The sequence below is a fragment of the Xylocopa sonorina genome, chromosome 13, assembly GCF_050948175.1.
Source record: "Xylocopa sonorina isolate GNS202 chromosome 13, iyXylSono1_principal, whole genome shotgun sequence".
In the NCBI taxonomy this organism is placed as follows: Eukaryota; Metazoa; Arthropoda; class Insecta; order Hymenoptera; family Apidae; genus Xylocopa; species Xylocopa sonorina.
The window spans coordinates 2,156,494-2,183,505 of record NC_135205.1 but is presented as its reverse complement, the minus strand read 5'-3'; the positions used below and the strand labels follow the sequence as shown (position 1 = coordinate 2,183,505).

Below are 27,012 nucleotides of genomic sequence, written 5' to 3'. Positions count from 1 at the left end.
AAGTTGTATCCCTCCTCTGAAGTAGCAGAGTCTGTATACTTTGTATATAACTGTACTAAACTGTTGATGATTTAAGAGTGAACATTGAACAAGAGAGTTGTGCCTATTGTATGCGCGAAGCAGAGAAAGGTTTCAAGCGGATCGCACGGTCGAGTTCCGTTATCGTTTCATTTTAATTGCGTGAGACTATCATTCTTCTCCAATTCGACGATAAATCGATCTCACACAGTTTTACATTACCAATTATGTTGTATGTAATTCGTGTTGCTAAAATAACAGTTCTTGCGAAAATTATCGACAAATTGGCTACCGCGGCTAATGCATTAATTTCCAGTATAATTTCCGTTAGAAACAAACGCTAATCGCGAAAAAATAACGCTCCACGAGTTCCCGCTAACGACGTCCTAATCTCCGCTTATGGGCCAGGCTTAGGAACGGATAACGGGGACACGTGACGGGCGATTCGCGACGATAAAAGCGACAAATAACCGGCTTGGTAATTGTCCCTGAGTCGTCTTTGTATTCATGAATCACGGTGAGTTCAGCTTTCGAGTAAAGCGAGAATTTATTCGATTTCCAAGATCCTCGCGAGATCTTATTTCCATTTTAATGTAGCGCCCTCTCTCGACCTTAGATCGGCGCGAAAATCACGCTCCACCGTGCTTTTTTCCCTTTAATTTCTCCTCTGACAAAGCGGCGCGTTGAAATTTATTCGAGCTCGAAAACAGAATTGGAGATGATGGTCGATTTGCACAAACAATCGAATAAAATGGGAAAAAAAGAGAAGACATAAATAAAGAAACGGTGAATAAAGAGTACGATCGTGCGATCCTGAACGATTCTACGCCGACAATGGCCAAGGAGCGCTGCAATCTACGTTGTAATACGTTTCTGTAAACGTAATAACGAGCAAAAGGAAAACAAAACAACTAGGGGGAGCGATCTCTCGTGCAGCGCACGCGCTTCCCACCCAGTATCTTCGATTCGAAATTTTTCTTATCTTACATACAGTCGTGTGTACAGGACCACCGACGGGAATCGTCGAATGCGTCTCCGAAGCTTGTCAAATCTCCTGCCTAATGGCCAACTTGATCCCTCGAACTTGGTTCTGGTCTCGATAATAATTACATAAGAAACTACACAACAACAATAATAAGTAAAAGCAAATCTAGAGAACGTACACGCAAATCGGAACGAGACCATGACTCACCTCGGCAACAGCGTCGACCGGACCAAGTTGGAGGTGTTTCTTATCGGACGAAAGACCGATCGTATCTAATGTCATTGTATTGTTGTGTAATTTGTCAGATTTTATCGACCGTAACGCATTCGCGTAAGCGCGCAAAAGCGAACACACGTAAGTACTAACAAAGAAAAAAAAAAAAGAAAAGAAAAAAAACAAAAAAAAAACAAGTACGGAACCGTTTATAGGAATCTCTCGTGTGTCCCTCCTTGCCAGTCTAAAGCTCTCCTGTTTCACGATTTTCAATTTTCTATCGAAACGCTTGCGACAGGCGTGACAGCAGCTCTGACAATCGCACCCAATCCGATCGAACGATTAAAACCGACGTGTCTGTCAGCGCGATCAGTCCGCGACTTCCGCTTTGACGCGTTCTGATTAGTGCCGGGGGAGCCGCGTGAATGTCGCACGACACCTGGGACCGTTTTTAACGTCCTCCCGTACGAATCAATATCGCGAGAAGCACGCGCTTACCTCAGAAAAATCGATAGAACCGATTCCGAATGGGACGGAATTCGAATAATTGAAATACTCATATCGAGTGTACCCAACCAGCGGTTGGAACACGACAGGTATCTAATATCTGGATATTTTGGATAGCTAGGATTGCGGTGACGCAGACATTTCGGCTACAAGTGGCATGCAATTTTCAAAGCCGTCGGTGACCTGAAACATTTCCCGCAACCACATTTTGTCCACGCTCACGATACTCGAAGTATTTCAATTCGCATTAAAGAACTGAATTCTTGGGATAGACTTGGTGTCCAATTTTTATACTCAAACAACTCGAAATTCTTGATGACTTTAAGTATACGTATGTACCGTTTAACAAAAAAAAAAAAAAGAAAGAAAAAAGTATATCTATACTATTGTATTTACTTTATTACGAACATATCAATTGACCACGTTCAAATGCATTGCATTCTTTATCATTTAACAGCACCTTTATATATACGGAAACGATGATTCTGTACGTTACACAAGAATGAAGTGCAAAAGTCGATCGGGAAACATTTCATCGCAAGGCACAGGGTACTATTGTACTGGTGCGTACAGGTACTTTCCGCGACCCCACTGTATATACACGCATTTTAATTCCAACCGTTCAGTTTAGTCGAACATTTGATTGATTGCAAGATTATATAGTAATTGTATTGTATATAATTGTACAGGGAAACGATAAAAGATATTCACGCGCCGCCTGTCTTTATCTCCCACGTGTCGTCGATATTTAAACGGACTTCGATAGACGCTCTGAAAGCTTCGTGCCCGCGATTCGGCTCGACACTACAGTCAATTAAACTCACTCTCGCGAAGGTCGTGCGCGGACATCGTCGCCTGGAGTTGCAGAACGCAAAGCGGAATTTTACATAACACATAACCGTGCTACAATATACAGTAGACACTAGTCGGAATTTATCAATCGGATCATCGTTCGTCTGCCGGGTCAAGGAGCTTTATTTCTCTCTCTCTCTCTCTCTCTTTTTTACTTGCTTCTATAGTACTGTTACCTACCATCGCATCGTTCCACTGATCTCTTCGTTCTCTTTTCGTCTCTTATTATCTTACATAATTTCTTCTCTCGCTCGGAGGGCAGTTATTCCTAGAGTTCTTTTTACATTGGATGACGCCAATTGACTTTCATAGAAATCGATGTATAACGTGATTCTTCAACGATCGAGACTGCTGCGACCTTTAAATCACAATGCCTCTGGCTTTTGCTAAAACAATTAATGATACAGTAACGTAGTTATCTGATAGGGATTCTAAAAACGTTCGTGCCTGATTTAAGCGAGTCTTCGATAATCTCCTTCTAGATAAAAATAATAGAATACTAATCTATCGGCATTTATCGCGAGATCCTATGTTCTGGTATGAAAAGAGGTTAACTTGCGAACAACAGACGACAAAATAATATATAATTTTAATATACGTCGTAAAATTCGTATTCATTATGAAAGATTAGGATTGTTCTTACCGTGAAAAGCACATTTTCATTTATAGAAAAACGTTCGAATTGATTTTTCGCACCTTAATTTTGATCTTCATTTTTTACATTTTTATAAGAGCAGACCTCACACAAGAACTCGAGACGCTAAACGTCGATAGATTAGTTTTCTTTTTATCAGCTCTTTACGTTGAGTACAGGCTAGTGCCACCCGTATGGGTACATGCAATAAAAATTAAAGTATAATCAAAGGACTAATTAACTAAATTAAATAATAATCATATATTACATACTAGTAAAATATCGTGATCATATCTTCCAAATTTGTAACACCGATAATAACTTCTTTTCCTTATCATTTACCACTTGAAATTAATTGTATTTTTCTAAACCACCTGATTATTCTGTAATGATCATTTAATTTTTGTGAGAAGAGAAAATTTACACGATCGAACATTTTAAAGAAAGTTACAAATCACGTTTTAAACTCAGTAATGGTTACCAGTTAACCAGCCTTAAATTACGAATTAAAGTGACGGTAAACAATAATAAATATAACACGCACCGTGAATACAGAAAAACAAATATCATAACAATATTTGTTTCATAAATATGTATTTTCACTTCTGAGCTGTAAAAAGTTCTTCTAAATATTATCTTTATCTAAAAGGAACTTTTTGTAAACCTATTCGCCTCTAAATCGGAGCACACACGTTTCCAAACGGAACAGCTAGTAATTTTATCGCGAGTGCGTTCTTAAGCGTATACAAGTGTCCGTGAACAGGTTATAAGACTTTTTTCTACAAATTCTTGAGACTATTCGCATGGAGTTCTTTTGGATTTTTTAAAGTCGAGAGAGGAGCGACGAGAACAGGAAAGTTCTAGAGAATGAAAACCCGACGGGACGGATAAAAGAACGGTTCCCAAGCTTTTGTTTGAGCTATGTAAATAGCGGACATCGGCCTCTTACCCGTTCACTCTACTGGACTCGGCTCGATATTGCTCTTCCCCACTCCAACGTCGCATAATTAATTTTTGTCCATCGATATTCCGCGTCTGTAACTCTTTGCACCGAGGATCGAGAGCAGCACGTTAATATCGCGCCTAGCTTCGCGTTTTTTATTGGTTTTTCTTCAAAACCAGTTATGAAATATGAAGGGTGTAAGAAAAAGCAAAGGCGTCGTATATATTCATAGCAAAAAAAACTTCGGTTTGTGGGTTAAATAAATACTCGCCGCCCGTGTCTCTTTTTTATTAAATTTCATATAATCCTTATTTTTCTTTTACTACTTTCTACCACCGTCTTTATGCTTTTTTCTTTTAACTTTTAAATGTTTCAGTCTATTCAAGTGTTTTCAATATTTAACCCTTTGCGAGCTTTAGATGGATAACATATCAGATCCACTGATAAGAATAAGCTAATGAATTAGTGACAAATTTTATAATATAAATTTAGATTTGTGTAACGATCAATAAGTATCGCTTCAATCCATAATTTAATATTTACTAACTTTGTAGTAGATAATCAAGCAAATAATTTCTTCGTTATCATTCTCTATTTTCTTCTATATCTTTTTCAAAACGCGGAAATAGTTAAACCAACTTCGCATTTAATGTTCACAAGAGACTATACTTCCATTTCTATGGAAAAATGCTCCGTAACCCGACGTGACGAACAATGATGAACGACTTTTCATCAAAAAAAGCCGATCTATCAATCGTCGTTGAACTTCCACAGAAACGAACCCTTGGATTGTATGGCAAACATTATGACGCGCTGACGGACAATAATGCCATAAGACAGTATCGACTCCGTAAGTCATTCTCGCAGTAAATGTGCTCACTCGTTAATCCGCGAACTACGATCGTCTGGCAAAGCGATATTTCTTTTGCTCGAAACAATTGTTCCCCCGGTAATTTCAACGATAATACTTTGTCGGTGCTCCTCCAGTAGGAGTGACGGTCACGTTTTTTTTCTTGTCGACGAGACCTCCCTCTTTTGCGACTCATGGCAACACCTTCGGTCTCGCTATGCTCGTGTCATTACGCATGTCTACCGTCGTATCGTTTTCCTCGTCTGATTAGAAAAGAAAATGAAATATGATACTATTTTGAAAAATACGATAAAAATTGACGAACGACGATTCGCGCAACAAACGGCCACCGCGAGCATATTTATATATTTTTCACGATAATATGTTAACAGCTTCTGTTTGTTATCGAGCAAACGGAAAATGATATGTGCGGGCGTTAAGCGTATGCTTATTTTTTATGATAACACATGCCACGATGACCAGAGGGAGTTCATCGGACGATCTATATAGCCAAGCGTTTCCTTTTCTAAGCTTCTATTCCTCCCTTCGTCTGACGACTCTTTTCGATTGATGTATGTTCGTACTTTTTACGCACGATATAAACGCACCTCTCTACGCAACAACCTTTTTTCATCCGTGTGATCTATTTAAGGAGAAAAAAGAAACAAAAAAAAAAAAAGAAAAGGACAAAAAAATAATGCGAACGCAAAACCGTCACACGTTTCTCAGAGTTTTGAGACATATACTAATGTACTTAAACCATCTGTGAGTCTGCCTCGTCTTTTATAAAGTTCTTGCTATATTCAACTGATGGTGATATTTATTTCGTATTACCTCTCCATCTACGATTTAATAAACGATGTTCACAATAGACAGATTTATTATTTGCGTATTCCATGTATATATATTTAATTTAAAAGAAATTGTTTGATTATCCTTCACCGCCTCGTATTTCCCTCGTCCATTAAATACAGTAGCGAACGCTATCAATTCTCATAATAGTCATATGAAACGGTTACAGGAGATACCAATCAAGGTATGTATGTATTCAGACCAATATATTTACTCCAGTGAATCCAACATCGGTCGTGTCTGTAATATACGAAACTCTATTATAAAGCAGCAAGTATAGATACAGATGATTGCAGCAATTGATCCAGAACCAAGAGCGATAAGGTATATGTATGCAAGAAAGTTGCACAATTTTTAAGAAAGTAGATTCGCTTGTGTTGCAACGAAAATATCTTGAGACTAACTTGATTATAAAGTACCGCGATAGAAATTAGTTCACGACGAAGTGTGATTTAAGAAAAACTGGAAACCTGTGTATCCTTTATTCAGATTATACCATATATCTGACAAAAGTGCTGATAACTACGTGCGATACTTAATCATCGAGCACGACAGTCGTGTTGCGGCCGCCGTCTGTGACGTTATGTGTTACAAGTCGGTAATTATTGTCATATTACTTTAGCACGTTACAATCGGCCAAGAAACTGTATCGTATGGTTTTTTTCCAATAATTTGACACGCGTCGTTTCACCTGTCGAAAGTGCACACGTATCTGACAAACATCGGATTCAGCAAATTCCATTTATCGCGGCTGCAACGATTGCCCATAGCTAAGGTTATGTTCCTCACGAGGAGGAAAAAGAAGAAAAATGTCTTGAAACGGTGTTAATCGATTCTGTAAGGAAAAACCTCTTCGCGAGTGAAGAGTGAACGCGTGGAGCATTTATATAGTGGAACATACTGTAACAACGACCATTTTAACGCAATACCGAAACAGTATTGAATAATCATCAAGATTGTTATTATATCGACTGAATTGTTACTTTCGTAATTGACATATATTATCGTAATTAACGTCGATTATTGAGCAAGAGCTTTCGAGGGAGATTATATTTGCTTTTTCTTTTACCGTTAAAACGTTAAGCCAGAGTGTAACGCCGGGCCAGATTTTTGGTAACTCGCGCAACACGCTCGATTCGCATCCTGCCGATCGTAGAAATAAGCTGATTTTCGCTAAAGAAGGTTAAAAGACGGCTGTACACGAGGAAAAAGTGCATCCACAAGGTCATTCGACCTTCTTGGATCCTCTGTTGATGAATGACAAAACGCAGAACATGTTGAGCCAGAAGTTGAGTAACAGGCGGCTAATAGTTGACCTGCTCGCGCTGATGTTTGGACTTGGTGCATGGGTCGGTGTGAATGGAATATACGTTCAACTGCCGCTTCTTGTGAACAGCGCGCCCGAGGGATGGAGTCTTCCGGCGCATATGGTTATGCTAGTGCAATTCGCCAACTTGGGACCAATTCTTTACACGTTGTATATCAAGTATGTGTTTTAATAGTTTGACTTGAATCGGTGAGACCAGAGAACAGTGTGACATTCTTATCTAACTTTTCAGAAATAAGGAAAAGATTTGTTTCTTTTTTCTTTTGAACAATTAACATCTTCTTTATTTAGTGCCAAACTTTCTATCAATTTTTTTGCAAGCAAAAATGTTTTCGTAGGCACGAATCTAAAATCACTTTACAGATCACTATTTTTATTTATTATATGCTAGCGATTTGTGATATTCAAGTGCGAACAAAATGTAATCCATTAAATAAATGAATAGAAACTTATAGAAACAGTTATACTGTTAATGGTCTCACCATTTCATTTGTAATCGGTAACGTACAATTTTCTACGATAGTACTTGTACATTTATTATATTTTTGTTTTAGGTATAGCAAATGGGCATGTGATAAGTATATTACATACATAGTTTTAGCAGCAGGAGCATTGTCCACATTTATATTAGCCTTTGTGTATAATAAAACGACGACAATATTTGGCAATGAGCATTCTACCGCTCTGTTGTCACTGATGTTCGTAACTGCCATTGTTGGATGTACGAGTTCTGTTCTTTTCATGCCATACATGAGGAACTATAGAGAAATTTATTTAGTGTCCTATCTTGTAGGAGAAGGACTTAGCGGATTTGTGCCTAGCGTGGTGGCATTAATCCAAGGTGTCGGTGGAAATCCAGAATGTTTAAACAGTACTAAACCTAACTCGGATAAAGTAGAGTTCTTGCCTTTTTATCCAGAACCCAGGTTTTCAAGTCAGGCTTTCTTCATTTTCATTGGTACCCTGTTGTTTTTGTGTTACTTGGCGTTCTTAGGATTGAACAATTTGGCTGTCGCTGTCGGAGAGCGTGTAAAACATCCAGGGAGCATGGAAACATTGCCGACAGACACAAGAGCACCTCCTAGTTATAAGACCAATTCTGGTTGGACAATGTCTAAGCAAGTGTATTCATATTTATTAATTATGATGGCGGTAGTTTGTTTTCTAAGTAATGGTACGCTACCAAGTATTCAATCGTATTCTTGTTTACCATATGGTAACGTTGCGTATCATTTAACAGTTACATTGTCGTCAATGGCTGGTCCATTGGCGATGTGCCTAGGTTTTGTTATTAAATTACCAAAAGTGAATCTTCTCAGCTGCCTTCTGGTCATTCTTATAGGACTTTCAGGTTTTGTTTGTTTTTTAGCCGTTCAATCACCTACCCCACCTTTACAGAATAGTTGGATAGGTGAATTTTTAGTAGTTCTGTCTTGGATTTTGATTAGCGGTTTGATAGGGTTTATAAAATTAGGTATCACAACATTGTTCAGGCCGGATCCTGGTAGAGGTCTCTATTATACTGGTGTCGCAACTCAAATTGGATCATTGGCAGGAGCAATAATCACGTATGTTTTAGTCAATCATGTAAAATTATTCCATTCTTATTCACCATGTTCATTGATTCCTACGCATTAATATTTGGTACTAAATGAAAATAGCTCTGTTAATGAAAATTGTATAAAATTAATTAGACATGCAATTAGTTTCAAAACCAATTGCTATACGAGGAAAGTCTAGCCATTTTATACAAGTAAAGAAAGCAGCTTAGATTTTATAATTTTCATATTAAATGGACTAATTAATGAAAATTACAAAATTGAATTTTATAAATTTTTAGTATTAAAAGTGCTTGTATTCCATGAAGTGACAAGGACTGGAGCTATGAATCATTGCAAATGTGTAGAAAATGTAATTAAAACAAATACTTAAAAAGATAAGAAAAGATAGGTACAATGCATTTTTTCTTCAATTGTGAGCTTGATTTAGGTAAATGTACAAGACACAAAGATACTTAAAAAAAGAAAAAAAATAGATTCTCATATTTAACAAAAGTTATTTCATGTATAGAGAGAAATATATTTTCAAAATTATAAATCCAAAAAGATATAATATATTTTATTGTAATACAAAGAAATAAATCAATATCTCAATAAGTGATATAGTAATTATTCATTTTTTCTGTAAAAATGTAAAAATTTTAATTGTACTGATAAATTTTACAGCATAGAACATTGAAATTGGACTATCATTTAGCCTACTTAAACAGGTGCAGTCAGTAAAAGTAAAACTTTGTATTTTATCTGATAAATTTTATTGCACAGATTAAGGAAAAATAGGAGTCCGACATCTCATGACTTTGTCATATCAGTTTCTTTACCAATAGTGTACCGGTGAATCTTGCTGTAGGATCTTAATTAATAATCTGGTATTTGCTTAAGCAATTTTCTACAGCATTAACAATATAAAGTGAAATGTATATTTTTGGTGGAGAAAAGAGAGATTAATCCTTTAAATTATAGTATTTAAAAAAGTAGGTGAGAATATTAGTTATTACAAAAGCATCACATGTATCTTAACAATACAGGAATAATGAACGTTTTATTAATCATTATTCAGGAATATATATTGAAATTTGATATTTCACACGTAAATGAGATGACGACAGATGTGCAAAATTCAAAAAGGTACAATAGGAAAGCTTGTATTGGTCTTCACTTTCTGATAATACTATTTGGCATATCTGCCTGGATTGGCATCAATGGAATATTCATCCAAACTGCAGTGCTTATCAATATTTCCCCCGAAGGTTGGGCATTACCAGCTTATCTGGTACTAGTAATACAGGCTGCAAATTTCGGACCTCTACTGTATACAATCTTACAATATTTTCGATGTCAGATAAATGAGTCTTGGTGGATACTATGTTTACTGGTATCAGGAACTTTTACAATGGGATTATTAACTTTCTTTTACTCGGAAAGAACTGTTATTGCTGGTAATGAATATAGTTTAACGTTATTTGTCTTAACATTTTTCAACGCTTTAGTAGGTTGTTTCAGCTCCGTATTGTTTATGCCGTATCTTCGCAATTTCAATGAAAATTGTCTAACGTCCTACTTTATAGGAGAGGGATTAAGTGGGGTATTGCCAAGTATAATTGCTTTAATACAAGGCATCAGAGACAATTCAAAATGTACAGTTTCCCAAGTGTACAAAAACAATACTGAACTAGAATCTTTATCAGACTTATCCGACTTAAGATTTACTCCAAATGTATATTTTCTTTTTATTTTCATCATTTTATTTCTATCGTTAACTGCTTTTGCTATTTTGGAATATTCTTCGTTTATGCAGAATGAAAAACATGCTCGTAAGTTTATCAGTGCAGTCTACAATGAAAAACGTACAAATGTTTCTCATCAAATGGAAAAGATAGACCATTGTTCGTTAGAAGGAAATTTATTTCTTTGTGATAATAATAAGCACATAACAAAGCAAACACGAAATTATTTATTTATTTTGCTTGCTATTTGCTGCTTTTTTGGCAATGGTTTCTTTCCCAGCATACAATCTTATTCTTGCTTACCGTATGGAAACATGGCATATCAATTATCCATTACCTTTGCCCAATTTGCAAATCCAGTTGTATGCCTATTAGCATTCTGGTTGAAGGTTTCGAATGTAAAAATCATTGGTTACTTATCTATAGTGTGCCTGATTATTGGCAGCTATGTTACGTATCTAGCGTTAATGTCGCCGTCTCCACCCTTGCAAACAATAAATCTTGGTATTTATCTAGTCATTATATCGTGGACATTTTTGATGGGACTTATTTCGTATTTAAAATTGATTATTGTATCTGTATTTAGAAATACAGCGTTATCTAATATACTCTTTAATGCAGGTGTCATTATGCAGATAGGCTCTGCAGGTGGAGCAATATTCTCATTTGTAATAATTAATTTTACAAATTACTTCGAAATGTATGATTATTGTACTCAAATGGATAATTGATATTATCTTGCATATGTTTTTATATTGTAAGCAGAAAGTAATAATTACTATAGCACATTTATTGAGACTCGTACTTGAATGATGTGTACACGAGATAGAGTATCTTGATTCCAAACTAGTTTCGAATAAGAAAGAGAAGAAAGAAAGATAATTATATCACATGTATAATAATTTTATATCACATGTATAAAAATATTTTTTTATCGTGCATCTGTGTATGCATTTATGAATGACCAAATACAAACAGATGAATAATGCAAGGTAAATTGTACAAACGACGTGTGAATGAATGAAATGTAAAGAAAACGTTAATATAAAAACAATCGAAAAATGATACTGTTCAAGTATGATCGTTTGTTATCCGTTTATCTTAAGTATTGGCTTTCGATACAATGTACTTAAGATACGTGTTTGTTATCTATAATTCGACTGGTTTCGAATCATAGAAAATTATTACGTTTATGTGTTTACTATAACGATTCTTTTAACATACGAAAGGTTCATATATTATTCCGAATAAATATATATATTTCGAGAGTTTTTTGAGATATACTTTTTATCGTCGCAAACGCCCACGATTGTATTTATAAATTTAGCTACTGTTAACTAGTTTTTAGCAAATGGTTACGTAAATGGAAAGAAATTTGTATTACTGTATAAAACATGCGCAGAAACGTGTACAAGTAATTGAAGTAATTATAAAATTGCGATCCGCAATATGTTTTGAATCGAATAAAACGAATTTATCAATATATATGTTGTCAGCCCTGTCTTTGGAGATGCTTCTAAAATGTACTGATACGGAGGTCGCAAGTGAGTCATGCACGCTCGTACAAGGCTGCATCGTGCTCATGAACCAAAACGGTAAATAACAACGTCGGTGAAAAGGACAACCATTACGTTTATTTTTTACTTGTTGAGTGTTGATTCACCATACTGTTTGACAGTCGATCGAATGATATTGTTTTAAAACGTTACACGCTTAACACTTGATCATTCTGAATTAAAATGTGCGATGAAGAACAAAGCTGTGCAGACGTTGAAAACGATCAAACAAACTTCCAATTGTCTTTATTGGACCTGCCAATCGAGGTTTGTATAATTGAATTTTACACGTATTTGTAAATATATAACTTTTATTAGATTAATGACCAAAAACTTTAAATTATATATGTTACAATTTGTACGTTCCCAAATACTTTGAACAGTTTTTAAACCGTTTTCTAAAAACTTTCGCTCTACGTAACAGCTATTTCAAGGGACTTTTACAAATCCTCCTAATTATTATGGTACAAAATTCAGAAGACAAATTGCATTCTATATCGAATGTTTACAAACAATAGAACAACGGTCATTAACGTATGTTTAAATACGTTCGTTTTACAAGAACAATCTTAACATATATCTAACAATCGAAGAGATTTCTCCAAAGTAAAAGTACGAAGTTGAATAAACTCGATTGGCAGCGGCCTGTAACGTGAATTGCTGAAAAATAAATGTAACGTCGCAAATATTTCATTGAAATGATCGTAATTGATTCGTAGTCGCCATTTTTAAATACCTATTATCGCATAGTGCATTTATTTCAAAGGTTCGATTTTAGTGTTGTTAATTATTATTATACAATAGTGCTTAAATTATTTCTTTTATATTTAAAACGTTGATTTCGTTTTTTTTTTCCTATCATTAACAGGTTTTTATTATTATATTTCAGATATTTCTTCACATCTGTTCTTTCCTAGATGCGTCTACACTAGTACACGGGTTGGGTTTAGTGTGTAAACAATTTCATGAAATTTTAAAGGATAACTCATTGTGGAAAGTGAGGATAAATCAGATTTGGCCAGATTCTAGTTATCCAGTTTTGTCTCCTGGTTAGCTCAAATTGATAGCACCTTGCGCCTTGCATGACCAATCACTGTAAATAAATAAAACACCATCTATTACTGTACCCGATAATTAGTTATTTACTTTACATGCATTTCTGGTACAAAAGAAAATTAATCGAATAGAAAACTTTCACGCAGTACATATCCCGATAAGTAAGCCATGAAAATTAATAGCTTAATTAATGTATTTTAGGAAAAGCTACATTTCAACATTATACTTAAAATGTCTTCTCACATATTAATAATACACTTCTGTTAAAAGTTGTACTTATATCCATTATTTATAAATATATATTCTTCCTTTTCAGCTGACGACGACGATGAACTGTTTTGGAAATTATCATGCGTCGCATTAGAAAAACAAGCAAAGTTATGGAGAAAGGAAGATTCTATGGAGAAGTTATCACTTAATAATGTACAGTACAGTACTATCGATGGTTTACTATTAATGCACGTTAGTAAAACTTCATAGAGTAATATTTATTTCATCTTGTAGTTTTACAAGATATTAATAAAAATCATCACGCATACAGGATGGTAACATTTGTATATCAGGAGCCAGAGATCGATCCCTAGTGTGTTGGAAACTTTCTACGAAGGAGAACGAGATGGAAAGTCATACATGCATAGACTTCGCTCACGATGGATGGATTTGGGATTTAACAGCAATAGATAACACAATCTATAGTTGCAGTTGGGATCAAAGCATCAAAGCGTGGACGCTTACTAACTCCGGTCTTGCTCACTTCGAAACTTATGAGATGTATATGAGAACCAAGCTGGTCATTTTCGTTACACTCGTTATAAAAAGACCGAGCGAGGAAGGCACAAGGAAATATCTTGCTTAAAAATTCGTCGAGTCAGTAACGCAGTGCAGTGTTCAACGAAACTAGTATTAATTTCCAAAGATCATTTTTTTAAGGCTTTTTAAAAACAGTGAATCAAACAGAACAGAAACTTTGCTTTCACTCGCTCTGCCGATAGTGATAGCACAAAATACTGCAGTACTTAAACAAACCACTAGATTTTTTTCTTATATAAGGGTTGTATACTTTTTTAGGTTCATTCCAGGCGCTTTACTATGTATCGCGTCGTGCCCAGAATTGGCTCTTTTTGCTACTGGTACATTTTCTAGAACTATAATGGTATTTGATCCAAGACTAAACTATCATCCGATCGTAAAGTATCATCCGCATAAAGGAGCTGTGATTAGACTGGCCATGAATTCTAACTTCATTCTATCCGCCAGCGAGGATAGAACGATATCCATATGGGATCAAAGAGCGCGAAGAATTATGAGAAACATTACGGTAAGCGTGTCACGATAAAAAGAAAAAAAATTGTAGGAAGGTAAAGATAATTGAATTTAAATAATTCTAAGCGAGCGCATTTTAGGTTTCGCAAGAGTCATTTCCAATGAGTATATGCATGCAGCGGGACATGGTTTATGTAGGAGATGGTGGCGGAAAATTACACGTGCTGGATCCGAAAAGAGATTTCGAACCAGTTAGATCTTACACCACTGAACATAAGAAAGGTATCAACGATGTTCATTGTGCGCCTGGATGCTTGATCACAAGTTCCATGGACGAAACAGTAAGAATTGCCAGTCCTACTGATCCTCCGCAACACCTTACCACTTTAAAGTCTAGTTACGGTGAAATAGCTAGCGTAAGTGAGCTATAATACGATATCTGTTACATGTCTGTAAATTTCATACGCAGTGAAAGTAATTTCTTTCATTTTACAGACGGATTACTTGAACGGCGTTCTCGCTGTCTCCGGTACGGAGGGAATAGAAATTTGGAGACCGAGATCGCAACTGCAATGCGCATAAAATTACCGATATATTAATAATTTCTATAAATATTTTGCTTCTAGACATTTTGCAATATCCTCTTTAAATTATACTATTTTATTAAACAAACGAAAGATTGAAAAATTATGTGTACGTATACATTTGAAAATGGAATAAACGCTTCGCTAAATATATCGTCGATCATTTATTTCGCATCTCTTTCCATACATTCACATTCGTTACGTTTAATCCAAGATAAATGCTAAAAAGGAAAACATCGAACAACAATAGCCGCGTGACTCTCTCCCTTTTCAATTACTTAATCGAACGCGAAGGAGCATTAAAGTACGCGCTACCATAAATAGCGGTGTCTCCGCGTTTGAATTTTAGCCGCTAAACAGGAGTGTAACCGTCGAATGGAAAACCCTGACGAAGACTCTGTCAATGGGATTTTTACAAAAATACGAATTTCAGGATCCCTCGTAAAATCGCCGGACGCGCGTCGCGTCAGCGACGTTCAATCGTTAAAAGGGAATAGAAAAAGTGATCGCGTGCCGCACGAAATAACGTTAAATTCGAAAAAAGCAGATGAACTCGATGGAAATCCAACCAGCAGGCCGATCGATGTCACTGCTGTCGCCGGAAATGTTCGTCTGCTAAAGCATCGAAAACGTTCAATTGTCTGTTCGTATAATTTACGTGAAAACGGAATACCGTGGTGAAACGGTGTCGAACGGCTGTCTAATTACAACGAACGATTAATCGCGGTGTCGCGAGCTCGCCGATAATCGAGGGAACGATCCTGGTGTCGCGCGCCGGTTATCCTGATGCTTTCGTGGCGCGGTGGTGGGGGTAACCGTGGGGAGCTTCCGTTTATCTGCGAGGTCAGAGAAGGCTGGCTGCGTTCAGTGGTGCTGTTGAAAAACACGATGAAAATGGCGTGGCAACCGCAAGAGGAAGGACTTAGACAAATCTTAACGCTCCTGAAGGAGTCCCAAAGCCCGGATACGGCTACCCAACGAGCCGTGCAAGAAGTATCCTTTCTTATTCGACGGTGAACCGTTTATCTGTGCTGCGAAAAAAATTCGTACGAGAGACTTTTATTCCCGGTGAGTACACCCGCGACGCGGTAATCAAGTGAAGCGGGTAGGTCGATCATTGGGGCGTGCATTTCGCCCCTGGCAGAGGTTCCGTGTTTATATTAAACGGGGCTCGAATATTTGCCGAACGGCACGCGATCGGTTTCCAAGAGATTTCAAGGCTAACCGAGCATTCTGTCGGATGCAGGACGAAAAATTGTTCGGCGCGCTTTTGCGCAGCCTGTCACGGATCCCCCTTTTTTGTCGTCCACGGTTTGATTGACCAGTCGTCGGGACAGCTTGTCTTGTGACAAATACGATTTTTCTACGACGATCGCACCAGCCGTTAACCACGGTCGTGCACGTTATTCCGTTACGGGATTCATACGTGTGATTGATATTTGAGTCTGTGCGTCGTGTGGTTCGGCAGAAGTTCGTAGCCTTTTCTCGAATAACACGTGAGTTATGGTCAAGAAATATGTTAACGATACGCGATCCCTGTCGCGGAGCGCGTCGGAAATGCCGTTAGTGTCCGCGACGGGTTTGTTTTCCTGACGCTGTAATCGATTAATCTTCTATATAGTTTCGCCCGTGATATATTAATTGAACCGCCTGAAAATAACGCACGAAAACATTGTCGGTGGGATTTAATTGTCGTGTGTTACAGCTGGCTGGTGGTAATGTACGGTTATAGAGATTGAATTTTTTTTCATATACAGTTCATGATATTTATATTGTATGTACAGGGTTATCCACGAAAAACGCAGCCCGATTTTGCGAGCGCATACATGGATTTCTCACTAGCACATTCAAACGTAACACTGCCCCCTATTGGTTTCTGTTAGAAATCTGCGATTTCGACAGAGGGCGGATGATACGTTTTCTCATTGCCACAGAATTTGAAAACATGTCCCGAAGTATATCTCCAGCTCGTGTCCTGATAGATTCGATTAAGGATGGTGGCTATTTAATCGTGGGTTACACGGCTTTAAACCTGGGATTTTATCAGAAGTTTATTAGTACCGTTAAAATACGAGAGCGTAATTAAAGCACGGTTGATTGTTTTTAATATGAACGATTCTGTAAAGGGGTGCAAAGTGCTTATTCTTCGCGATACAAATTTTAAGCGATGAGTAACAAATGGAAGAATTATTTATCATTTGTTAGATGAACGTAATTTCGATTGTAAATATAACGCGATTAATGCATAAAGAAAGATGTGTATTTAAGAAAGAATTGAAGTCAAACGTCTGGGGCGAAAAATTTGCCGTTTAATACGTGTCGCTTAACGTTGATTTTGCCACGAGTTAAACTGTCGCGTATCAATTTCATTTTCATTGACATTCATTATAAAAGTTTTTGTTTTTACAGATACGTCTTAATAATGTTAAAAATTTTGTTAGATGAACATCGTATTTTATATGAACAACGAAGAATAATGGAAATGTAGAAACATCACGGTATTGATCACGTTACATTTATAACACTTGCTTATCTGATAAATGATAAATCATTTTTCCATCTTGTAATCGTTATTGAAAATCTTTATTTTCTATCCTTTTACAAGGTCGTTCGTATTAATAACGATCAGCCACGATTTAATCTATTATTTGATATTTTTTAATAGTACTAATCAACTTCTGGCTAAATCCTAGGTTTAAAATTATCTGCCACGATCAAATCGTGCGAACCTTTAATTAAAATCTATCGCGATGGGCTAAGGGTATGGTTTCGAGATATCAGTTTTCAAATTGTATAGCAATGAGAAAACGTATCTTCTGCCCTCTGCCAAAATTGCATATTTCTGGCTGCAACCAGTAGGGGGCGGTATGGTGTTCGAGTGGAGTGGTAGTAATGAATCTGTGTGAGCTGTCAGAAATCCAGGTTGCGTTTCAAATGAATATTCCTGTATCTGTATATATATATATATATATATATATATATATATATATATATATATATATATATATATATATATATATATATATATATATATATACACATGTATATGTATTTATATTTAGAGTGTTGTGAAAGAATTTTATGGTTAGGCAAATTTATATTTCTGTAATAAAACGTTTGTAATATATAATAGAGAATAATGTACGTTTTGTATCGCACATTATATTTTATGTTAACGCATTATGTACAGATGGGTTATTATTTATTGTATTTATTATGCAACTGAAAAAACAATAATATGATAAGTATTAATTATCTGAATTATATGGTTCTTATTTCTTTGGGCTAGGATCGACGGATTATTATATTTCAATGTACAATTAATGTTCCAAACTTTCCTTAACAATCTTCTTTAGAAATTGGAAGAATTAAACAAATTTCCAGACTTCAACAATTATCTTATTTTTGTTTTAACAAAGCTCACAACAGAGGGTATGTAGGTCAAGCCTAATTTTTAATATTAAAATTTTGTTATCTCCATTTGCTAGGCTGAATGCTAATTGACGTGTAATTTTTCTGTTTAAGATGAACCTACAAGGTCTTTAAGTGGACTGATATTGAAAAATAACGTTAAAGCTCATTTTTATAAGTTTTTACCAGAAGTTACAAACTTTATCAAGCAAGAATGTTTATCAGCCGTCGGAGATCCATCGCCTCTGATTCGTGCAACTGTTGGTATTTTAATAACTACCATCGCATCCAAAGGTATAATTCTTGATCGCTGACATAAGTTGTTAGGCAAGCTTTATGTAATACAAAATCTTTTCACTTCTTTTTTAGTAGGCGAATTAACCAGATGGCCAGAGCTGTTGCCGGCACTTTGTCAAATGTTAGACTCGCAAGATTATAATGTTTGCGAAGGTGCATTTGGTGCTCTTCAAAAGATCTGCGAAGATTCTGCAGAGATATTAGACTCTGATGCGCTCAATCGACCTTTGAATATTTTAATTCCAAAGTTCCTGCAATTTTTTAGACACTCGAGCCCTAAAATTAGATCTCATGCTATCGCCTGTGTTAATCAGTTTATTGTTAGTCGTACACAGGCTCTTATGGTTCATATAGACAGCTTCCTGGAGAATCTCTTCCATTTAGCTAATGACGATGATCCTGAAGTTAGAAAAAACGTTTGCAAGTATGATTACAGCTGTTGTCTTTATACGAGTTACTGTCTCGGTGTAGTTTTTTTTTGTTTCTTTTTTAACATGCAGTTGAAAACTGCAACTTCCAAAAATATATATAAGAAAAAAGCTCATCTCATATATATAGTAAATATAACTCTTATATATATGTACTTGATTGAGTACTGATGGAATACTGTATTCTAAACAATTAGCCCCTTTTATTATTAATTTATAGTTTAATATTATCATATTCTTAACGTAAAAAATATTCAAGTAAAGATAAAATAGAGATTTCATATAAAATATATGATCTAAATGATGGAATTACATATTACCGTAAAAATGAACTGCATAAAATTTATCTAGTAAATTGAGGAATGAATGTTTATTTTTTTTCTTCTATATGGGAAATAATATGAAATAATTTATGTAATACTACATCTAATTTTATAATTTTCTTGTAGAGCTTTGGTTATGTTGCTTGAAGTTCGAATGGATAGATTAATACCACATATGCATAATATAATAGAGTATATGTTAATGAGAACTCAGGATCTTGACGAAGGAGTCGCATTAGAAGCTTGTGAATTTTGGCTTTCGCTAACTGAGCAACCAATTTGTAAGGAAGCACTTGCACCACATTTGCCCCGTTTAGTCCCAATATTGGTACATATACTTTAAATATATGAGATAAACTTACTTGAAGAAAGTAATAATAAATAATTCAAGAAATCTGTAATTCATTTTTGTAGGTAAGAGGTATGAAATACTCGGAAATTGATATAATACTCTTGAAAGGGGACGTAGAAGAGGATGAAATGATCCCGGATAGAGAGGAAGACATTAGACCAAGATTTCCCAAATCGAAATCACATCATTCGCATCATGGTAGTATCAGCAAGCACACAAATGAAAATGGAGGTTGTGACGAAGAAGACACAGACGCCGAAGATGATGATTCGACGCTCAGCGATTGGAATTTAAGGAAATGTTCTGCTGCTGCTTTAGATATGTTAGCCAATGTATTCAAAGAAGAATTATTACCAGTTTTAGTACCAATTTTAAAAGAAACATTATTCCATCAAGATTGGGAAATCAAGGAGTCTGGAATATTAGCACTAGGAGCTATAGCAGAAGGTTCTTTTTCAGTTACTCTAACAATTTTTACCATAAAAAATTACTTTACATTTTTCGCTCATGAAAATCTACACATCTAAATATTAGTATGGAGTGTTACGAATCATTATTATATTTTCTCAGTATTTTAAGCTTGTAAGAGATGTATATGTTTGTAGATTTTTGTGACCGAGTGTATATGTTTAAATCTGCAATTTGATGCATAATATATTACTACAGGTTGTATGGGTGGAATGATTCCACACTTATCAGAATTAATTCCATATTTAATTAATTGCCTAAGCGATAAGAAAGCATTGGTACGCGCCATTACTTGCTGGACGCTAAGTCGTTACGCGCACTGGGTTTGTGCGCAGCCACACGACACACATTTGAAACCTTTAATGACTGAATTACTGAAACGAGTACTTGATGGCAATAAACGCGTTCAGGAAGCTGCATGCTCTGCTTTCGCGACATTAGAAGAGGAAGCATGTACAGAATTAGTTCCATATCTTGGATTTATTCTTGAAACGCTTGTTTTCGCTTTCGGCAAGTATTCCTCAACAGATGTATAGAAATTCTATCATTCATATTGTGTTACTAATTATTCTTGTCGCATTATGTAGGAAAGTATCAACATAAAAATCTTTTAATATTGTACGATGCAATTGGTACACTTGCTGATTCAGTGGGACATCATCTTAACAAACCGGATTACATTAATCTTCTCATGCCGCCACTCATCAATAAATGGAACGTATTGAAAGACGAAGATAAAGACCTTTTCCCATTATTAGAATGTCTTTCATCTATTGCGACTGCGTTACGATCTGGTTTTCTTCCTTATTGTGAACCCGTGTACAGGTAAGCCTTTAACCCTGAACTCTGTTCGGTCTTTGTAGGTCTCCAATCGTGTTTAAATTTTGTGTATTTTTTTTTTTAAATAGGCGATGTGTATCCCTCGTAGAGCAGACGTTAAACCAACATATAGCAAATACCCAGAGTCCAGACCAATTTGAGGCGCCTGACAAAGATTTTATGATTGTTGCATTAGACCTTCTTAGCGGCTTGGCGGAAGGGTTGGATGGTCATATGGAACGCTTAGTGATGAACAGTAACGTAATGCAACTGTTGTATCAATGTATGCAAGACGTTATGCCTGAAGTTAGACAGAGCAGTTTTGCTTTGTTAGGAGATCTTACAAAGGCCTGCTTTCAACACGTTCTACCGTGCATACGTGAGTGTTTTTAATCGACTATTGTACAAGAGTTCAAATCATCTGTATAAGTTTATCGTGTTTATTTGTTCATTTCGTTTCTAGCGGAATTTATGCCTATACTTGGACAGAATTTAAATCCTGAGTTTATATCCGTGTGTAATAATGCAACGTGGGCCATTGGTGAAATAGCTATTAAACTCGGTAAATGTTTAATACTTTGTTGACCCAACGAAAGATAGTATGAGCAGAATTGTATATTAACGCGTGCATTATTTTCTGTTCTAGGATCTGAAACAAGCGCATATATTCCATTAATTTTGAGCCAACTAATCGACATAATCAATAGACCAAACACCCCAAAAACATTGTTAGAAAATACAGGTGAGTACCTGTATGATATTTTCAATATATACATAGTTTCTCTTCTACACGGTATAGCATATGGAGCATACTTTTAAACGGTAGGGGGTTAAATGTGTAGCGAAATTTAATATTTTTTTCTTTTTTTTTTCTTTTTTCAAGTATTGCAATAATACTAATTACGTTTATTACCGTTCATTTATATCCGTAGTAGAAGTAATACCTTTTTATTAGAAGTATGCTCTGCACACAAGGGGAAACTTTTCATTCAAGGCATTTTGGTTGTTCACCGTTTCGCTCTCCGTACGTTGCAAATATCATACAAACCTTTTTCACGATAATGTAGGATATCGAGAATAATATTGTGTTCAATGAGAAGTTCTCCCAAATGTTACAAAGAAAGTCCTCACAGTTAGATATTCAGCATTCGGTGGCATTTAAGTTTAGGTGCATTTTCTGTAAATGAATTTTATACCGATAAGGTAATCAACCACACAGACTGACGGCTCTTCAAAGTGGTTTTTATACATGGCCACGCTTGCACGTTTTTTTATCAGCAGGTTACATTTATTAGTATTTTGTACATTGGACCTGATTTTAGTGGTGTGCGATTGCCTGCAGGCTTTATTACATATGGCTATGTACGGCCATGAGAGACATACTGCAATATTCGATATATACTATGCTTGCATCTAAGCCCCTAAGATTATTGTTTCTTAACGGTACTTCTTTCTTTTTTTTTTTTTTACCCATTAAATTGGCCTTTTTAAATTCATGAGACACGCAAAGAGTTTTAGTGTTTTTTGTGTTTCTTGGTTGTTCTTATTTGTATTTGACATTTTATATTGGTAGAGATCATGTTCATATAATGTCGGTTCGTAACAAAAATCATGGGCTCGCACGCTGCTATCTAATTTTTTATTATTGTTTCAGCAGCTACAATAGCACGGTATTGCCTATGTTCCATTGTCGGTATCTCATATGTTCACCTCTGTTACCACTGTCTCTCTATTTCTCTCTATTGATTGTTAATATTGTTCATTATTAAATTAATTATTATTGATTAAATGATTAATTGGATATTAGATTAATTGAAGTTTATATAAACCGACAAAACATATATTCAAGCCTGAGTTTGATCGTTGGTTCGCTATCAGTTTGTCTTATTGTTTGTGTTTCCGGTCACTTCACTACACTTCACTTACGTCTACTTACCGAAATGAAAAATGAAAACCGTAGCCATTACGATCGGTCGCCTAGGTTATGTGTGTCCCCACGACGTCGCCCCCATGTTACAGCAGTTTGTCCGACAGTGGTGTGTAAATTTCTTTATTATTATATTCTATTAATTATATTTACCTTCTATTTTTATTAGCACTTTATTCTTATATATTACTCCCAACTCTTCGGTAACATTGCATCAGGGGCTGCTAAGAACTTTTGCGCAAGAACATTTTACAGCATTTATATTATTACACGTGTATACGTACAAATTTAGTCTCCATAATGATTTTGTTTTCACATCGTCGATTGGGAAGAGAAGCGATTATCTGTTTTCTACTTGCCGACACGTGACCCGGGCCCAATTTTATCCTAAGTGTAGCGTTAAACTTGCCCAATGGTTTTTTGCAGTATTAACTATTTTTACATTTACGTTGTACGTTTACCTGAATTTTTTGCCACCATGCAAGTATGTTATGGGCTCTTAATTATGCGGTTTGATTATAGGGGTAGGTTTACATTTGTCATGTATTTTTTTTCTTTTAGGTCTGTGTAATATTTTAGCCTATGTATTATTGCCTTGCACTCTCGGATTTAGAAACATATATATACCTTTCTTTTCTTGCGTATACTTCTCACTGTGTACAGGTAGTTTCGATAAGGAGTGTCCTTTTGCATGTCGATTAACTCAGTATTGATATCTGTCAAATACATCTTAGTTACATTGTTGCTATCACGATTACCGCTAGACTGTCTCTTTATTTTTGCGATATGAATATACTTTGAGATTACAGAGATGATGTCAAATGTAAACCAAGCCTTAACTAATAACATTGTACCAGTGCGTATAATGCCAGTCGTATCGAAATACTAACATTATTTCGGTAGAATCGTCAGATTTATATTGGGCTAAGCATTTAAATATTTACAACGTGATATAAAGTTGCTGAGCATCTGATACAGGACTCTGAATCAGAATTTTATCTTATCGTTTCCCAGATAAGATCGTTTATCTTTTTATCCTTTCTTTTTCTATCTTTTTTTTTTCGGACTAACAGTTTCAAGTTTTAATTGTCAATTTTTAGCACTGTCAAAGCAAAGAGATAGTGAGAAATAAGTACATAAAAATTTAAGGAAGCAAATTTATATCGACACAGTAGGATTCCATTTATATAAACAAATAGAAGGACAAATTGTTTGTACAACATAATTAAGTTCATATAATAGTCTAACGGTCCCTTCTATTCGTAACTTATCATTTAAAAAACCAGAGTTCACATTGAAATAAATAGGTTCAAATGCTGAACTAGTTTTATTCGTAGACGTACATTGTACTTAATCAGTCTTTTTTGTTCGGATAAGTGGAATGCTACTGTAAATAGGAAATTCAAGCATAGGATTGATCTTAAGGGAAAGCCAACAATTTTACCACGCTAATTGTTGACTGTGAAGATCTATTCATGTACAACTTAAGTAAATTGTGGGAATGAATATTTATATCGAATTGTCATTTTTTATCATAATCATAGTCTTATGAATGTAAATATATTAATTAGAAAGGAGGTATATTTGTCGCCATCGTGAATAGTTTAAGCAAACGCTAAATCTATTCAATGTAAGGAAGAAAAGCATTAACATCACGTGTGAAATACGTTCAACAGTTCTGATGAATATACCTTCTTAAATTATTAGTGTCGTTCGCTTTGTAATGTTCGCACACTTTATTAGGTGTACCTCTTTGAGGAGCATAAGAGACAACGAAGAAAAGGATTCTGCATTTAGAGGTATGTGTCAAATGATCACGGTAAATCCGGCAGGAGTAGTGCAAGAGTTCATCTTCTTCTGTGATGCTGTCGCGTCTTGGGTCACGCCTAGAGAAGATCTCAAGGACATGTTCCAGAAGGTATACGAATCCTCCATATTTCGTTCAAATTATTTTCTACCGATTCTCCTGGAGCACTAAAATAACAGCTTCGTCTTCTTAGATACTACATGGGTTTAAAAATCAAGTTGGTGCGGAAAATTGGAAACGATTTTCAGATCAATTCCCACCACAGCTCAGTGAACGACTCCATAATATGTATGGTGTCTGAGCAGCCCCGCCTAAATGCGGTGAGTTTACCTTCAATTTATTTTCCAAGTTACTCGCTTATACGAATCGTATTCTATTCGGAAAATCAGGCCTGTGCAACTGCTGTTAATATAGACAAATTTCGTACTAAGTCGAGAATGAAATCACCGCGGTGGTACGTGGTCGTACTATCCTCTTTAACTTAATTATTCTAATTAACATTTTGAACATACACCAGAAAAATTACGTTAAAAATTTTAATTAATAAAGCTATATGTAAAACAGTTAGAAGAAAAATGAGACTGTTTCTAGAGCTCTATATTATAAATAGAATAATCTAACTTTTCATTGGTAAGTGAAAACACATAGAATTCAAAACTTACAACAGCATGAGATAGATCATTTTAATTAAAGAGGATAGTATACTAATCTCTATAGTTTGCAGGTTTAACTGCGACATTCATTTATATCGTGGGAAGTAAATTTTTATATATATATATATATTTATTTGTATTGTGGAAGGTAGATTTTTAATAAGAATATTTCGTAGTTTCGTGGTATTTACTGTATACTCTGAAATGTTTTCTGTCCAGATATAAAAGTTAAATATTGAAATATGTGTCTTAGACCTCTTGAACGATCTTTCTACTTCCATGAGACGCGTGGCTTATGCGGTACTGAGTACAGACGAGAAGATGACTAGCGATATAGCTTAGGGGCAAACACGGGTATTCGCAAGATCGAATTTTTTCAAGTTTGTAGGATTATACAACATCAAAAATACGTATACCTTGTCTTTACATTTCTGTTAAAGAGAATATGAACCTGTAGACAAAGACTCGCATCCTTTTCGTTAATCATCTTCTTATCTTTGCATAGTACACAGATTACTGGACCACGTGCATTTGCACAGGCCTGTTACATATAGATCGTCCGTCACACGTAGTTAGGGAATAACAGTGAATTATTGTAAGATTTACTTTAGAAGTTTACCAGAGGAAAGCATGTTTTAACGTGAAGTAATTGTATCTCTTTCAGAAGGCCGCTTTAAGGGGCAGGCCGAAAGGGGTTGGGCGGGAAACAGAACAATGGGTGGACAGGGTGGGTGGGTGAAACCACGGCCTCTTCTCATCAACATCGTTGTCGTTACCGTGTTATGGTTATCGTCAAGCTCTCGGGGGAATTAATAATGCGTAATTAGAGCTACGGTCAACAAGCGATATATAAACGGGAAACAAAAAAAAAACGAAGTGCGAATGGAGAACGAAGAAAATGAGAACGACAAAAAAATAAATGTCATGGGCCGAAATGTAACGCGTGGGTGGGCGGGTAGGGGGGCGGGAGGGAGGGAGGGAGGGAGGAACTGTGTTGGGGTCACCGACCACTTTACAGTGAAGGTATCGTAACTTCGACGCTAAACTGCATTTGCAAAAGAAAAACAAACAAAAAATGATACCTTAACGTAGTAAAAACCTACACGCTGTACACTCCGTTTCCATTAGCGCTGTATAACACTGTTAAGTGTTTTAAATTCTCGCGTATCGAAACGAGACGAAGAAGTGCTGGCGAACCAACTAGCCCAGCTCTTAAACGAAACGACTTTCACGGTTAACGTGAAAGGAGTTCAGAGAAAAAGGGGGAAATAAATAAACGAAATACTATATATACAGGAGAGAAAATGAATGAAACAAATGAAAGGGAGAATCGATCCAAATGGAACAAAGGAGGCGAGAAGCATAGATCTCACGTTATAGGGCTTGCTAAACTGCTGTGATCGAAAATTTGTACATTAGAGTATTGATTTTTTCATGTTTTCGAGGAATGATAAGAGAGGCGCGGTTGCGCTCTATTTGATGAGTTGCGTAGGAGCTTTAGATGAGGATAGTAATACTTATTTGATATGAAGCTAATGAATAAATAGAGGAGGTATGTTATTAGAAATTTCATAGTGTACAGAAGGGTTTTTGAGAATATA

At 35.8% G+C, this 27,012-nt stretch overlaps 4 protein-coding genes across 6 annotated transcripts; all 4 read left to right on the top strand.

Moving 5' to 3' along the window:
- Positions 1–7,007: 7,007 nt before the first annotated feature.
- LOC143430300 (solute carrier family 52, riboflavin transporter, member 3-B) lies at positions 7,008–12,102 on the top strand. Of its 2 annotated transcripts, XM_076906439.1 has the most exons (3): positions 7,008–7,340; positions 7,736–8,749; positions 11,964–12,102. In XM_076906439.1, the coding sequence occupies exons 1-3, from the start codon at positions 7,108–7,110 to the stop codon at positions 11,995–11,997; spliced, it is 1,281 nt and encodes a 426-aa protein (XP_076762554.1). In that variant the 5' UTR covers positions 7,008–7,107; the 3' UTR covers positions 11,998–12,102. The 2 variants fall into 2 exon arrangements, with proteins under 2 accessions (XP_076762554.1, XP_076762552.1); XM_076906437.1 differs by lacking the exon at positions 11,964–12,102 and having other exon boundaries at positions 7,736–9,056.
- LOC143430299 (solute carrier family 52, riboflavin transporter, member 3-A) lies at positions 9,735–11,238 on the top strand. The gene has a single exon (XM_076906436.1). It carries the CDS (start codon positions 9,750–9,752, stop codon positions 11,196–11,198), a length of 1,449 nt encoding a protein of 482 aa, XP_076762551.1. The 5' UTR covers positions 9,735–9,749; the 3' UTR covers positions 11,199–11,238.
- On the top strand, positions 12,036–15,000 carry LOC143430301 (F-box/WD repeat-containing protein 9). 2 transcript variants are annotated; one of them, XM_076906440.1, is made up of 7 exons: positions 12,036–12,290; positions 12,913–13,072; positions 13,396–13,541; positions 13,621–13,850; positions 14,148–14,397; positions 14,483–14,758; positions 14,838–15,000. In XM_076906440.1, the coding sequence occupies exons 1-7, from the start codon at positions 12,207–12,209 to the stop codon at positions 14,922–14,924; spliced, it is 1,233 nt and encodes a 410-aa protein (XP_076762555.1). In that variant the 5' UTR covers positions 12,036–12,206; the 3' UTR covers positions 14,925–15,000. The 2 variants fall into 2 exon arrangements, with proteins under 2 accessions (XP_076762555.1, XP_076762556.1); XM_076906441.1 differs by lacking the exon at positions 12,036–12,290 and having other exon boundaries at positions 12,977–13,118.
- Positions 15,001–15,754: 754 nt separating this feature from the next.
- Tnpo (transportin 1) lies at positions 15,755–26,331 on the top strand. Its single transcript, XM_076906416.1, has 15 exons — positions 15,755–15,919; positions 18,283–18,358; positions 18,452–18,631; positions 18,707–19,058; positions 19,512–19,713; positions 19,800–20,184; positions 20,404–20,715; positions 20,793–21,030; positions 21,114–21,403; positions 21,488–21,586; positions 21,671–21,766; positions 22,985–23,060; positions 24,695–24,869; positions 24,952–25,078; positions 26,076–26,331. Exons 1-14 carry the CDS (start codon positions 15,815–15,817, stop codon positions 25,057–25,059), a joined length of 2,694 nt encoding a protein of 897 aa, XP_076762531.1. The 5' UTR covers positions 15,755–15,814; the 3' UTR covers positions 25,060–25,078; positions 26,076–26,331.
- The last annotated feature ends 681 nt before the right edge of the window (positions 26,332–27,012 follow it).